At 44.7% G+C, this 12,538-nt stretch overlaps 1 protein-coding gene and 1 pseudogene across 1 annotated transcript; both read right to left on the bottom strand.

Annotated features, from left to right (window-relative positions):
* Positions 1-566: 566 nt before the first annotated feature.
* LOC123441720 lies at positions 567-1,206 on the bottom strand (annotated as a pseudogene).
* Positions 1,207-2,396: 1,190 nt separating this feature from the next.
* Positions 2,397-8,182, bottom strand: LOC123443709 (IAA-amino acid hydrolase ILR1-like 1). The gene is made up of 5 exons (XM_045120209.1): positions 7,687-8,182; positions 5,895-6,020; positions 4,648-4,962; positions 3,893-4,021; positions 2,397-3,170 (listed from the first exon to the last, which is right to left on the bottom strand). The coding sequence occupies exons 1-5, from the start codon at positions 8,029-8,031 to the stop codon at positions 2,760-2,762; spliced, it is 1,326 nt and encodes a 441-aa protein (XP_044976144.1). The 5' UTR covers positions 8,032-8,182; the 3' UTR covers positions 2,397-2,759.
* Between the last annotated feature and the right edge of the window lie 4,356 nt (positions 8,183-12,538).

Here is a 12,538-nt window from a genome sequence, read left to right on the forward strand (position 1 = left end):
CAAAGAGGGTGTGTGCCTTAGCGGCCGTGGAAGGTGAACAGAGGGGGTGGCGAAGCCTCGAAACCCGGGGGCGCATCGGGGACAGTGGGAGAAGCAAGGTCATGGGCGACAATAGCCCCTCCATCGTTGGGGAAAGGCCTAGCAAGGCGGACATGGCGTTCCTCTCCATGTCCCTCCTAGAAAGGGGCAGCCCTGGCAGCACCAACATGGGGGAGAGAGGCAGCTACGCAGGTGGAGTCAGGCTCTCCAGCGAGTGTCAGCGCGCAACACCACGCGAACCGTGTCGAGCCAGGCTGCGGCCGCACACCGACAACATCTCAAGCGCGCATGCCCCGTTGCTGCTGTTGGAACCCGACCCGAGCAGTACCAGGGGTAGCGACACACTTAGCCGCAGGCGTGGACGAAGGCATAGACGCAGCGGCCGAAGCCACGACATCAGCCCAGCACCGTTGCGCCTCCGACCACTGTCACCACAGCGTCCTGGGTGCGCCCGTTGTCATCCTGTCACTGACGGTCACGTGCTCCCCGCGACAACGAACGTCGAAGGTGGTCATTCCAGCTGTCCTTTAAGCGTGGTCCATCCCTGCCGCGATGACCCCCACGGTCGTCGTCCTCATTGCGCCGCTCCGAGCGGCGACCCTCACTTGGTTGGTCACCGCGTCGGCCGGCACAGTGAGTCGTCCCATTGACCTCACAGGGAACCACATGAACTCCTCGACATTCGGAGGGGGGTCGTCGTCGTCACATGCCTTGGAGTGGTCCTCGAGCAGGTCCAGGTGCAACAACACGCGGTGGCCCAGACTGCGGCGGCCACGGCAACAGTGACCACGAGCAGGCAGCGTCAGCCACTTCACCTTTGGGATGGCATTGGGGTCGGACGTCCATGCCCAAAGCGACAGAAAGCATGTGTCCTCGTGATGCAATGCCATCGGCTCGATGTAGTCGAGGGATCACTTGCGGCCGATGACAAACGCGGCGACATACTCGTTCCATCCATGGACGGGAATCCCCTTGATGTACAACGGGACGTGACGATCATGTCTTCATTGTACGCATGCGCCTCGAGTCTCCACGCGGGGACGAAAAGCTTGGAATTGGCGATGCGGAAGTCCTCACGGTTAACTGCATCAGCGCAGTTAAGTTGGTACATGAACCTGACGAAGAAGTGCTCGGAGAGGTGGCGAACGATGCTGACGTCCGCCTTCCGACAGCTGAAGGTGGTGGCGAACGTCATGGCCACCTCGTGGCAGGGGCACGTCCTTCCGTCCATCCTTGAACCAGGCCACTGCGACGTTGGTGGAGAGCAGGGACGAATCTGCGTGCATCTTCGACGTGGCCGGGACGACCACGAAGTCCACATCAGGCAGACTGGCCGCGTCTCCCAGCTGCGGCATGGCAGGCTTGTCGGTGATGGCCTGGGGCAGGGTCGTCGGAGTAGGAGAAGGAAGAAGCCAGCCCCGTCCCAGGGTGAAGGCAGGGACCGAGGGTTGAGTCGATGCATGCGAGGGTCGAGGAAGCGGCGGCGGGGGGACGAAGGCGAAGCACGCCAACGAGCTCAGAGGGCGCCACTTGTTCTTGTAGCCACGGTGTCGGTGGCGTTCCGAAGGCAACGGGAGCAACGCAGCGGCTCGCGACAGGAGGAGGCGCGATGTCCAAGCGCTAGGCAGCGACTACAGCACCCTTTTAAGCCACCATGGGAGGGATGGCTTCTTCAATGCCTAGCCAGGCAAAGCCGGGCGACGCGGACCTCGCCGCGATTTGACCAACTGCCACGCAGCGGTCACATCCTTCTCGTGCCCCGCGCTAGTCGCCGACATTGAAGTGCAGGCCGTTGGGGGGATGGGCTAGTGCAGGCGCCCGACACGGAGGAGTTAATGTCGACACCAACCCCGCAGTTAATGTCAGATCCAGGCATGGAACGGTCCGAATCCGGGCCATCAATGGCAGCAAGGGGGAGGGGGCCAATCCGACCGCCCGCGGGTCGAGAGGTGATTCGGGGACAACCTCCAAATCGATCGCGGAGTCCCCGCGGCGACGCCAGGGCGATTGGGACACCAGATTTGCCTAGGACCCCGCAGTCGACGACGGCAGACTTACCAGAAGCGCAACCCAGCGACCGGGGCAGGAGTGGCATGAAAGAGGAGATAGCGGGCGGGCCAGCAGGGGGGTGGCGCGACCGCCGGCACCCTGGCGCGACCGCCGGCACCCTCACGGGTCATCACGGAGAGCTGGGAGGGGGAGCTCCATTGTCTATTTTTGATATTGGGACCCGAAGATTTACCTATGAAGGCATCCAACTTATATATATGGAATAAATATTTTCGACCGTGCCTGTAAATTATTTTTGCGCCATTAAAAGATGGAACCATGCTACAAATTCATATCTTTCCCCACTCTAAACAGGACAAAGAGGTGTGTCTGCTTCCCAATTTATTCTGTTTGCACGACGTACATGCATTATCCACGACTGCACTCAAAGATTACACGTACTCGGCTAAGTGCAGATACGAAAACAAACGAGACCTACCACAGAATCACATGCGCACAGTGTTTTCACAAGGTCATCTGCTCGCTTGTAATGCACTGAAATCAGGAAACCATGTACAGACAGTTGCATAATCACCCGGCGATACAGAGGTCCTCCTCGAACAAGTCAGCTTCATTTGGCCCAGGGCCTTACCTTTTTTTTTGTTTTCCCTCTTTTTAATCAACAGTTGCTGTGCACGTCCCTCCGCCGTTTCATTCAACATGGACACCATCTACAGCTCGTCCCGTGGTTCCACCACCTTAGCAGCGGTAACGAGCTGGTGCTCAAGCAGATAGCGAGCAGCCAACGATGCTTGCATGGCCGCACCGTAGGGCAGTGTATCCTCGTTGATGGTGAAGTAGGGTGAGTGATGAGGCGCCTGCGGTCCACGAGTCTCGTTCAGCATCCCCACGAAGTAGTAGTATGTCTTGGGAACGACCTCCGTGTAGAAGGAGAAGTCCTCCGCACCCATCAGTGGCTGCTTCTCTCTCACCTTGTTGGGGCCAACCATTTCGCTACCCACCTTCACAAAGAAATCGTGAAGCTCAGGGTTGTTGATTGTTGGAGGGAAGAACGGCCGATCTTTGTCAAGGAAGTCCACAACTGCGCTGCAGCGCTGGACAGATGCCTGTGTGACTATGACCTGAGACAAAAAAAAAAAAAAAAACTTTCAAGTTAAACAAACGAAATTACAGATCCTTTAGTGTGTATATCTTTCTTTAGCGATCTCAGCTTTGACCATCCATGATAAAATAAGCAGCACGAAGCACTTCCTTTCTAGAAAACCCAAATGGTGCAACACTGCAACGTTCATTATTTAAGGAAAATACTGTATATATATAATAATCAGGCAACACATTCACCACCAGCTCACTTGGTTGTGATTACCCTTGTTTATAGTGCGAAATTGACAAAGGCAGCTACAGGCCAAGCCGCTGTGACACTTTGTACAAATGTATTCTCAAATTATTTTAATTCTATATAAATAGTACAATTGACAGCGGCAGCCTCTTCACCTCCAACTATACCAACCATCAGATATGAATTAAACGATATTCCTTGATTCTTTTTGTTCATCTTGACTCTTATAGAGATGTCAATTTTCAACACTGTAATAAAGTCTATTTGCAAAATTTAATGCTAACACCCCTCTTCAATTATCAGGACTTCCTATTATTTAGAGGCGTTGATGTATTGTAACATGTTTGAAGTAATCTTTCAACAAAATCTATCAAAGTCTCCTACCAACACATGGGCTAAACAACACAATCGAGGTCTCCTACAAAATCATCTTTTCAAGAGCAAATCATTCAGAACTTAATGCCGGATAAACAACACACAACTCCCAAGTTATAATGTTGTTACCTCTTCAATTCGCTGCTTCAATTGATTAAAACTCTCCTTCAAAAAGGCTCGGAAGGTACCGCCTATTGTCACAGAATCAGGGATAACATTGAAGGCTCCACCACCTTGAAACTTTCCAACTGTTACTACCTGCAGAACAAAGCCAACAAAAAGGAGGGTAATGAGATGTTGAGGTACACAGGAATCGCCACGGGAGAGTGGGACCCCAAAACAATATGGCCATGCTAAAGGAATGACTAGGACAGTCACCACTTAGCATATAACAAATATCTATAGCCTAAAGGCAGCCGACTGGAAGAGCGTATGAAACATGAAAGGGGGCCATTTTATAAAGACAAACGACGATGTATTACAGGACTGTAGTGTGCAGAAAATCATTTCATCTATGAAATCATAATGCTAGATAGAAAGTTCAGTAGTGTACGTAAAAAAAACTTATGAATTCAGATACTAGATGATTGAGAAATTTTGGTAGTTACGATCATAACTCTGGGTATTATTAGGAGTAGACAGCTTCCATGTTAGGATGTGATTAGTTAGCCTGCAGTAAATCAGAACAAATAATTATTTTAACAGGTATGAGCTCAGAATCCTGACAAGTTTTGAGTATCAAGAAATGGGTCAAAATGATCTACGCAAACTCCACAAAATGAGCTATCTAAATCACATAGCCATGATCAAAAAAAGACTATGTATGTCCTATAAAAATGTAGCAGCCATTAAATAAATCAAGTAGCTCAAGGATTGAATAACACCTGTGAGTCCAAGGGGTCAGCTTCTCGGGAAACAAGTTGCTGAAGGCTAACAATAACATTGGATGCAGCTAGTATTGGATCAATAGTGTGATGAGGAAGTGCAGCATGCCCTCCCTTTCCACTTATTACTGCCTCAAAAAATCCACTCCCCGCCATTATAGGCCCAGGTCTGGATGCCAGCACACCAATAGGCACAGTGTCAGCTACATGAATCCCAAACATGACCTCTATGTTTTCCACAGCTCCGGCTTCTACCATTTTCTTGGCTCCACCACCACCTTCCTCAGCTGGTTGGAAAAGAAGGACTACAGTACCCTACAGTAAACAAACAACAAGATGTTTGTAACATCAAATTTTGCAGGTAAATAAAATTTGATGTGTGCAAGATAGGAAATTGTTTTCGGCCAAGGATTATGAAATCTTGACATAATTGATATATAGGCAGCCACATGGTTCAGTTTGTACATAACTGATATGAGGGGAAGCGGGGACCAAACTATCCTTTGACTAACTGTATGATGTCTGAAAAAGGTTGCATGACCAATTATTGGAGAACAGAATACACATGCGCATTTTCTATGTAGTGTCACAAGATATTCATAGAACTGCTAATGTGAAGGTTGATTTGAAATATAAAACAGTGAATCACCAACATTGTGCATCTCTTGAGAAGGAAGTGTTGAGGAAAAAGAAACAAAAATCATTGCACTTGCCCTTTGGCACAATCTCCAAATAGTTCAGGAAACATCGGTGGTGGAGTGGACATAGGAAATACCAAAATTTTATCGCCTACATTTTAATCAAACAAAAACCTCATTTACCATAGCCGGCATAGAGAATCAGGTAGTTTCTGAACCATGAAAGTTCATATATAACACCAAAAGTAATATATCGCCACTCTTATGACATGAACATTGAATTGGTACAATTTAGTTCCGTCAAAGTTCTAACCCAGTAAACAGATGATTTGTACAAGAAATGAAAGAAGGGGAAGTATGAGAATAAATCACGTGGAGTGTTAAGATATACTGATCTTATGATTATATTTTCATTTATTTATTTATTTGCAAGGTTACTACTACCTCTTAAACTCAAAGCAACAACAAAATGATTGACCTATAGTTAACTGTCAACCTTCAAGCACCCTTTCAGCGTTAAAAGAGAAAATTCAAATCTTCTTGCGGCTTTTCATTGTAAAATGAGAAAATTACAACGTTTTACAATCCAGAAAGAGCCTCTTTACTAACCTTCAACTCATCACGGTGCTCCTGAAGAATCTTAGCAGAACCCAACAGCATAGCAACATGTGCATCATGGCCACATCCATGCATCTTCCCAGGCACTTTGCTCTTATGTTCCCATTCCACACTTTCCTGAAGAATACACATGAGGGTATCATAAGTAACATGATCCTTGAAATAGATAAAGTGATAGCCAAATACAGCCTAATCATACTTCAGTGCAGGCATAGGATGCTTATAATGCTTAAATTAGCACCAAAAAATAATTCAAATAAACACAAGAAATGTCCAGTAACTAGGAATAACAATTATACTATCCTTTTCAAGAAAATGCATACAATAATTGCTCCCAAAATTATTATCTACTACTTGTGTAACAGTATGGCATAATTGTCTCATCGCCACACAAGACAAGCTTGAAGCTTAGCTTTGCTATTATATACGTGCATACAGGCTAATCACATGTTTCATTCCCACAATAAGCATAAACCTACTCTTGTATGATCCTGGTCAAAAGTCTAGGGAACTAGCTATGACTAGGCTAGTGTATGCCCCTCTTTTTAATAAGAAAAGTAGTGTTTGCCATCTGTCCAGACTCAGAAGTTTAATTGTACTGAGAACTGACAAGCATTATATTGCATTTCCCCGCGGTCAATATCAAACAGTTATCCAGCCAAAAATTTGGGATACGATTCTCTATCCTCCAATTTTGAATTATGACATCTCACACACCAGTGCTGAGAGGTCTACTTAAGTCATCGGTCCATCAGGGTTCGTTTATTAGGAGATTTTGAGTATTATTATTTGGAAAACGTTGTGCTTCAGCCGGCGGATCGCACGCAGCCTTCCATCGTCTTGTCTGTGCGACGCGTGTCCTATTTGAGCTTATGTAGTTTGTCATTCTGCAACTTAACGCTTGTTGCGGATTGCGTACCGCAACACGTCCTATGTTGCAGGATCTGAATCTGTATCCCTTGAGGGCAGACGCCTCTTGCTCATGCAACGCTTGTCTTATGTAGGCTCACCTAGCTTGTATTTATGCAACTTAGCGCTTGTTGCAGTTTGCGCACCGCAGCACCTCCTATGTTGTAGGATCTGAATCTGGATCCCTTGAAGACAGTTGCAAAAGCACCTATGTTGCAACAATTTCTTCCGCAACGGTACCTTTGTTGCAGAAAGATGAAGGAAAAAATTATGCAAGCTGACATATGTTGCAAAAGTTTTCTGCAACATGACCTTTGTTGCAAAAAATTCTTACCCAACAGTACCTATGCTGCACAAAGACGAAGAAAAAATTCTGCAACAAAGCAATTGTTTCTGCAACTCAACCGTTGTTTTAAGAATTAATGGATCAAAAGTTATTTCGCAACAAAGCGATTGTTTCTGCAACTGGGCTATTGTTTCAGGTTGTATTTGACCGGAAGAGGCGATCCAACTGGTAGATCGGACGGCTGCGCGCGTAATCGGACGGCTATTGGGGTGGTGGATATTTGCTACGGATCCACCGGTCGACGCCTAGCAGCTCCCTTATTATTTTACAATCTTACTCTGCTAATATATAGAGCGTCAACAAGAACAATTCCCCTCCAAAGTTAACAAGTGGCGCTGAAGAAATCCTGAAATTCCGCAGTCGCAATATAGAAATGGTTCGGCAGCTGAACCAAGAAATTTTCAACTACCGGACGCAGCAAAGCTAAAACGCGACGGCCCAATACAAACATAAAAGTTGGATACAATCCGAACAGTAAAGCAGAAGAAACAACCTTATCTCAAAAAAAAAAAAAAAAAAAAAAAAAACCTGCATAGGGAGCGCGTCCATGTCGGCCCGAAGCGCGACGAAGGGCGGGCCGCCTGTGCCGACGGTGGCGACGACGCCGGTGAGCGCGAAGGGGTGCCTGTACGGGATCCCCATGGCATCGAGCTCGCGCCGGACGAGTTCACTGGTGGCAAACTCCTCGTAGCCGAGCTCAGGGTTCTCGTGGATCCGCCGCCGCACCCCCACCATCCAGTCCAAGAACTCCGCCTCCTTGGCCCGTCGCAGAAGCCCCGCCGGGTCGTCCAGCGCCGCCGCCCAGGCCGCGGCGGCGGCGATGAGGACGAGGGCGACGCGCAACAGCAGGAGGGGCGAAGCGCCAGCGGCCATGGCCAACGCTAGTACGGAGTAAATGAATTCCGTCGTGATGTTCTGCTTCGGTTTGGGCTATCAACCAGGCGAAACGCGCACGAGTGACGTGGGCAAGACTGAAACAAACCTTGAGCTTGGTTTGGGAGGATTCTGGCTGCTTTTTTACTTCCTCCTTTTTTCTCTGCCCTCTTTGAGTAGTCTTTTGTTTCGAGACGCTTTGGTACACGTTGATTTGGTTGCAGTGGCAGTAGAGTGGTTTTCTTTTTCTTTTTCTTTTCTTTTTCGTCAAGGAGTAGAGGGGTTTGGTTGTAGAGGTGGGTGGGAATCTAGCTGTTGACCACAAAAAACGTGCTTGTGGAAAAGCCATGTCAGTTTAGAAAAATCATTTGTCTTCTTAATGCTTACTAGTTAGCATGCACGTGCAACGCACCTGCAGTGACATTGTCATAACGACGATCTCATAAACGATGCCGGTTAAGTGCGCAAGGCATGTTGGAGCAGTGAACGCCGGGGCGACGGCCTTGATAGCTTTGCAACTTCAACGACATTCATGTCGGTTACAACTATTGTAGACATATGAAACATTCGGATGGGTTACAACTATTGTAGACATATGAAATACGTATATCTTCATCTTCATCGCCACGGGACAGTACATGACTTCTTTCAGACAATAATGAAAGAGCGGCTTGGTTGACGAAGCGAGTTCCCCAGCTAACATGCACGTGCATTGCACGTCTTAATAGAATTTAAAATTGAAATATATACATATTATAATGTCAATTCACATGTAGTTACTTGTGTCGCAATCGTGCATGTGCAATAATTTGTAGAGATCAAATTTTGATGGAATCTTTTTGTTTGCAAACATAATTAGTTACATTCACTTTCAGGTTTATTTGTTCCCATATCCCCTTCCTATTACCATTCAAACGTTACAATAAATATATATGTATTTTAAGCATTCAAGTGTTGCAAAATAGTACAATGAGGTACATGTAACACAATGATGAACATTTTCATGGCCTAGTGACCCGATAATTCTACTTCCGCTACATTTTTACTATGATTCAAATAGGGTCTGAAGGCATTAGGCATTACAAAATAAAGACATAGAATTGTCATAATTTACAACAGGCTTTTCACTTCGCGAACCATTTCCTAAGTGATCTACTGCTTGTACTTTTGCTACAATGATGTAGTGATACAAGTAGGATTTGAAGGCCTTATGACCTACAACAAAAGGAACATAGCTGCTATAATTTAGAACATGATTTTGGTTTCTAGAACCATTTCATGCGTAAGTAATCTGATGCTTGTACTTTCGCTACAATGATACAACGATATAAGCATGATCTAAAGGCATTAGGCATCATGCAAGCAGTATTAAGTTCACTTGTTAGGGATTGCCAGCCAGGTAACGATTATCAAATCAACTGATCTCTAATTTTACAAGCTAATTTGGCTAAGCATTGATTGACCCAAATTTAACGGAAGTTAAAAACCTGAAAACCAAAAAAAACTTTTTAGAGTCGTGAAACAAGTGAATCTTCTATCCATACAAGGAAATCTTAAATTATGCCACACACTTGGTTTTCACACCATATTTGAAGTTTCAGACATCTACATGAAAATGCTCTTTCTCTTTCTATAACCATGATGTATATGACTTGAAATATACAACTGTTACAAATAATATTAATTTTAGCTTAATTATAGTTACTATTGTAGCCTTGGCAACCCATAGCTCATAGAAGAATCCATTGGTGACACTACTCCCTGTATTCATGTCATTCACCACAACGTTGGTCCACTTTAGGTGCAATGTCTTTGTGATTCCTGGAAAGAGTTTGACATACCAAAGCCCCACAACGGACAAAGTTACTTAGAACAAAGGAGGGAGTGCAATTTATCTACTTTGAAGATATACTTGAGATATCATTACAAGGGGAGCTTATTATAAACCTTTATAGTGCCAAAATAATGACTCGAAACTGAGGAGGCAGATGGGGATTTGGATTACGAGAATGTAAAGCCTAGGGCGCCGATATGGCATCCGATCGGAGTTGGTTGGCATGGAGTTAGTGATAATCAAATTAAGTCCATGAAGTAGTGATTGCATTAGCCATACAATTCATGCTTTGAACTCCAATACCTTGATCAAAGTAATATTTACACTGCATAGAAGTTATGGTATGTAAGGGCGCACATAAATCTATGAAAGGATTAATTATATACTACGGGGAAGCATAAACCTTAAAGATGCCAATTTTGTGTGCCTCGGAGATTAAGAAGATGCACATCCGGGCCAGGCTAATGTTGCTTTTAGGATTTTAAAGATTTGAAACAGCCACCAAGATCGAGTTCATATTAAAAACAGATCAAAGCACATGTATGTATCTATCTATAAGAAGTCAACACTCACTTGAACCCAGCCAAGAGATCGAAGGACCTGATGCACTTGCATCCTACCGCTCACCCTCCACGTCGTTGAAAATTAGTGATCTACTCACATCCTTGAAAAAATGTCAATGTCGTGCAAGGTGAACAGCGGGATGCATATGCAGGTTTGAAATCAACATTACTTTTCGTATCTTAGATATTCTCTAAAGGAGGCAGGGGATACATTAAACACTCATTGTTGATTTCAAACCTTGAAAAATCTCTAGATAAGAAAAGTAGTGTTGATTACAAACCTTGAAAACTTAAGTACGGATAAAAAGGGGCAAGGTATACATTAAACACTAATTCATGTAACAAAAATCATGGGAATATACTCACATCCTGGGTGTTCAAATGAATATACTGCGCAGAGCAACCAGGTTATAAGCCTCCAACAAATCTGCGAGATCAAACTGAATATGCTACTGCCTTGTATTGGATTGGAAAGGAGGTCACCTGAAGCTGCGGCTTTAGCCAATGTTTGATTATCTCTTAGGACCGTGGCCCGTCTAAATCAACACATCTTGCCATGAACATCTTGTTCTCTGCAAACATAGATTCCAATGGTTGTACCAGGTTGAAGAGAGTTTTTCTTCAAGCAGGCATCTTGCAAAAGCTTAAAAGCTTCACTCTTCAGGGGCATGAAAAGTTTCAGCAAGGTTTTGCGGGTGCACCCACCCATACATCAATGTTTTAGGCATTCAATATTCATGCTTCTGCTGAAAATAAATGGAATCTTGCTTAATAGAGTATGATGATTTACTCAATAACATTGATCCATCAATGTTAGTGTTAATCACACCACTACTTCACTTATTTTAGGAATACTGAAAACACAACACCCTACTGATTGGTTGGAGTTGTTGCCTCTGCAGCTCTGTGTGCTCCCTTTCAATGATTCAACCTAGATAGGATTTGAACAAATGTTAGTGTTAACCCATAAAAAAATCAAACAAAATAACACTATATATAGATGAATATATGCATTGAGTATAGGGCCAGGGAGAGATTAAAATACAGAGAGCAGCTTTATAGAGAGATCAGTTACATACATACATGGTGCAACCCCTACCACCATGCCTCCCTGGGGCGTTCACACGATGTGCTGCAACGGTTGTCAATGGCAGAGGTTGCATCGTTTGCATCACAGTAGCATAGAGGAACAACGACAGCGGCTTCTGCGTCTTCAGCTATGCGAGGAATGGCAGCGGCGGCGTCTACGTCTTTGACCAGACAGAGGAATGGTCGCAAAAGCATTTCCTGAATATTGGAGCTGTTAGAGAAGACATTGTAATGTTTAGGTGATTTTGGATCATCGGATGGAATACGTTTGGACTAAAGAAAAAGGTAAACATCAGTGATGGAGACGTCATCTACATGTGCACTTTAGTTATATATGTTACAACCAGGTTGCTCTGCTCAAGTGAACATCACAAATCAGAAGTGTAGCTAAGGACCATGAAATCAATTGTTGGAGTCCTCCACTGACTCATGAATAAGAATTAAACTATGTGGTTTCAAAGTTAACAATGTCGATGTACAATGGAGGGTTCAACACAGATAAGCTGAGAGTATAGAAGGGATGCAATTGAAAGATGACGAACTAACTATTTTGGACCACATTAGTTGTTTCATAAAAAATCAGTGTTTGAACAAAAATGTTGAGAGTACTCTATTTGTCTCAAAGATGGGGCATATACTAACAAAATCAAAGATCTCAAGAGGCAAGGTTTCTAAGTGCCACCTGATGAAAGCATTCCCTTCTTTGTGTGCATACTACCGTCAGTTTTTCTCCTTCTCCTTAACTGACACCTCCTTGAACAACCACAATCCAGAACCAGGAGCAGGAAAGGGTTCTACATCCTACACAACAACACTAACATTCTCACAACTGTACTTAAATTAACATCGATTATGGCCAACTGGCCAAGTTTTTACCATTATCATACCATGGTCACCAATCCTAGAAAAACCGTTGGCTTGTAACAACAGAATGACTTCTTAACATTATGATACACAATTAATATTTTCAATGTAATCTGTAACAACCAAATGCCATTTCATTATATCCTTTTAAACCACG

Source organism: Hordeum vulgare, chromosome 3H, assembly GCF_904849725.1.
Source record: "Hordeum vulgare subsp. vulgare chromosome 3H, MorexV3_pseudomolecules_assembly, whole genome shotgun sequence".
Lineage (NCBI taxonomy): Eukaryota > Viridiplantae > Streptophyta > Magnoliopsida > Poales > Poaceae > Hordeum > Hordeum vulgare.

Excerpts from the sequence above, each read along its gene's own strand:
- LOC123443709 (XM_045120209.1), bottom strand. The coding sequence starts at position 8,031 with ATGGCCGCTGGCGCTTCGCCCCTCCTGCTGTTGCGCGTCGCCCTCGTC. Across the intron at positions 6,021-7,686 it reads TGGACGCGCTCCCTATGCAG|GAAAGTGTGGAATGGGAACA; the intron begins GTTTTTTTTTTT and ends TGTATTCTTCAG. Across the intron at positions 3,171-3,892 it reads TGAAGCAGCGAATTGAAGAG|GTCATAGTCACACAGGCATC; the intron begins GTAACAACATTA and ends TTTTTGTCTCAG.